The sequence below is a fragment of the Branchiostoma floridae genome, chromosome 11, assembly GCF_000003815.2.
Source record: "Branchiostoma floridae strain S238N-H82 chromosome 11, Bfl_VNyyK, whole genome shotgun sequence".
Taxonomy (NCBI): Eukaryota; Metazoa; Chordata; class Leptocardii; order Amphioxiformes; family Branchiostomatidae; genus Branchiostoma; species Branchiostoma floridae.
In genome coordinates this window covers 19,804,064-19,805,558 of record NC_049989.1, presented here as the reverse complement: position 1 = coordinate 19,805,558, position 1,495 = coordinate 19,804,064, and the positions used below count along the sequence as shown (strand labels likewise).

Genomic DNA, 1,495 nt, shown 5'->3' with positions numbered 1-1,495 from the left:
TTACTTGTATATATACATGTTCATTTTGTATCATATATTTATATGTCCTGTGGCCACGATACCAGCCTCGCTGCCCAGTGCCCACAGTGTATTGTTTTGTTACAACTTGAATAAAGACAAAGAAACGAAACGATGGGGCAAGACTTTGCACATACAATTTATTATATTGTATAGTTGCAGGCCTGTCACCAGACGAAATGTTCTCACAAGTCGTGGCTGTATTCACCGCTGGCTACAGCAACTCATCGGGTCTGCTGGCCAATACCGCGCTGTACCTGACAAAGAACCCTGACGTCATGGACAAGCTGCAGCGTGAGGTCGCTTCTGTGGTTATACCCCCCCTCACATTAGGCGAAAATCGGTCGGACGACGATTCTGTTTTTTATTGATATATTGTTTTTATTTTCATTTCATATTTACTGTTTACAATAGGCTTTTTGATACTGTATTTAATTCTAAATGCTTTCTTAACGTTAAGAAGCTTAATGATTTAGATAATCTGGGCTACAGGATGTTATACATTGACTTGTGCTCTGTTGTTGTTTCTACACCTTTTAGAATTCCTCGACTTTGTATCAAATCTTGCTTTTTTGGGTGCTTATTTTTGTTCACATACTGTTTACTGTAGTTTGTTTTAGTTACTGTGCAATTGATTCCATATGCTTTACCTGACTTTAAGAAGCTAAATGATTCATATAATGACAATGACAATGATCTTTATTGCTTGTCCTTGTCCAACATTACCTTAATGCACTCAGTTAAATGATTTAAAGTAGAAGTTTAGAAAAACACATCCGGGTATACAGAATGTTGTGCCCTTATTGCATTGACTCTATGCTGCTCATCGCTCTGCTGCTGTGTCTACACCGTGTAGGATCTCCCGACTTTGTGTCAAAGACACGACGATGAAGTGGATAACCGTCCCCGCCGGTACAGAAGTCGTGGTTGATACCGGCCATCTCCACATGGATCACGGGTATTGGGAGGACCCGATGACCTTCAACCCGGTTTGACGCCAAATTCGAAAACCTAATGGCCATTAAACTGAGATTTTGCATTCTTCCTGCCACAAATAGAAGATATTTACTCCCATAACTAGACGAAGGAAGATGGTATGATTACTGGTAGTCGACTACTGGTAGATTTTATATCGCCACGGAATTGTTTATAGTCATTACGTTTCTTTTTTAAGTTTGTATGTAGATTTTTGTGATATATGATTGTGACATTATGAAATTTGTATCAAACTATATTGTTTATATTGTTCATTGCAAACGTCTTTTGTTTACATGTATGATCGAAATGACTTCACACTCTTCGATTATAACATCTGGGTAAAGCTGATGCCATCGGGCAGCTGTAAAAATCTACTGCTGAATAGTGTAACAGTTGTTCTTAAACAGGGTATTTATAACAATTTCCCAAAGATTTTAGTTCAATTCCACGTTTTTCTTCATTTACACCCATTTACATATTTAGCAAACTGAAATCAGTA

The 1,495-nt window shown here is 38.0% G+C and overlaps 1 protein-coding gene across 1 annotated transcript in view; it reads left to right on the top strand.

The window, feature by feature from the left end:
- LOC118425343 (cytochrome P450 3A6-like) overlaps positions 1–1,013 on the top strand; it is a 7,632-nt gene extending 6,619 nt beyond the window's left edge. Inside the window, exons 6-7 of the mRNA XM_035834152.1 lie at positions 181–312; positions 898–1,013. Coding sequence (XP_035690045.1) covers positions 181–312; positions 898–1,013 — 248 coding nt within the window. The remainder of the gene's footprint in view (positions 1–180; positions 313–897) is intronic.
- Positions 1,014–1,495: the final 482 nt, after the last annotated feature.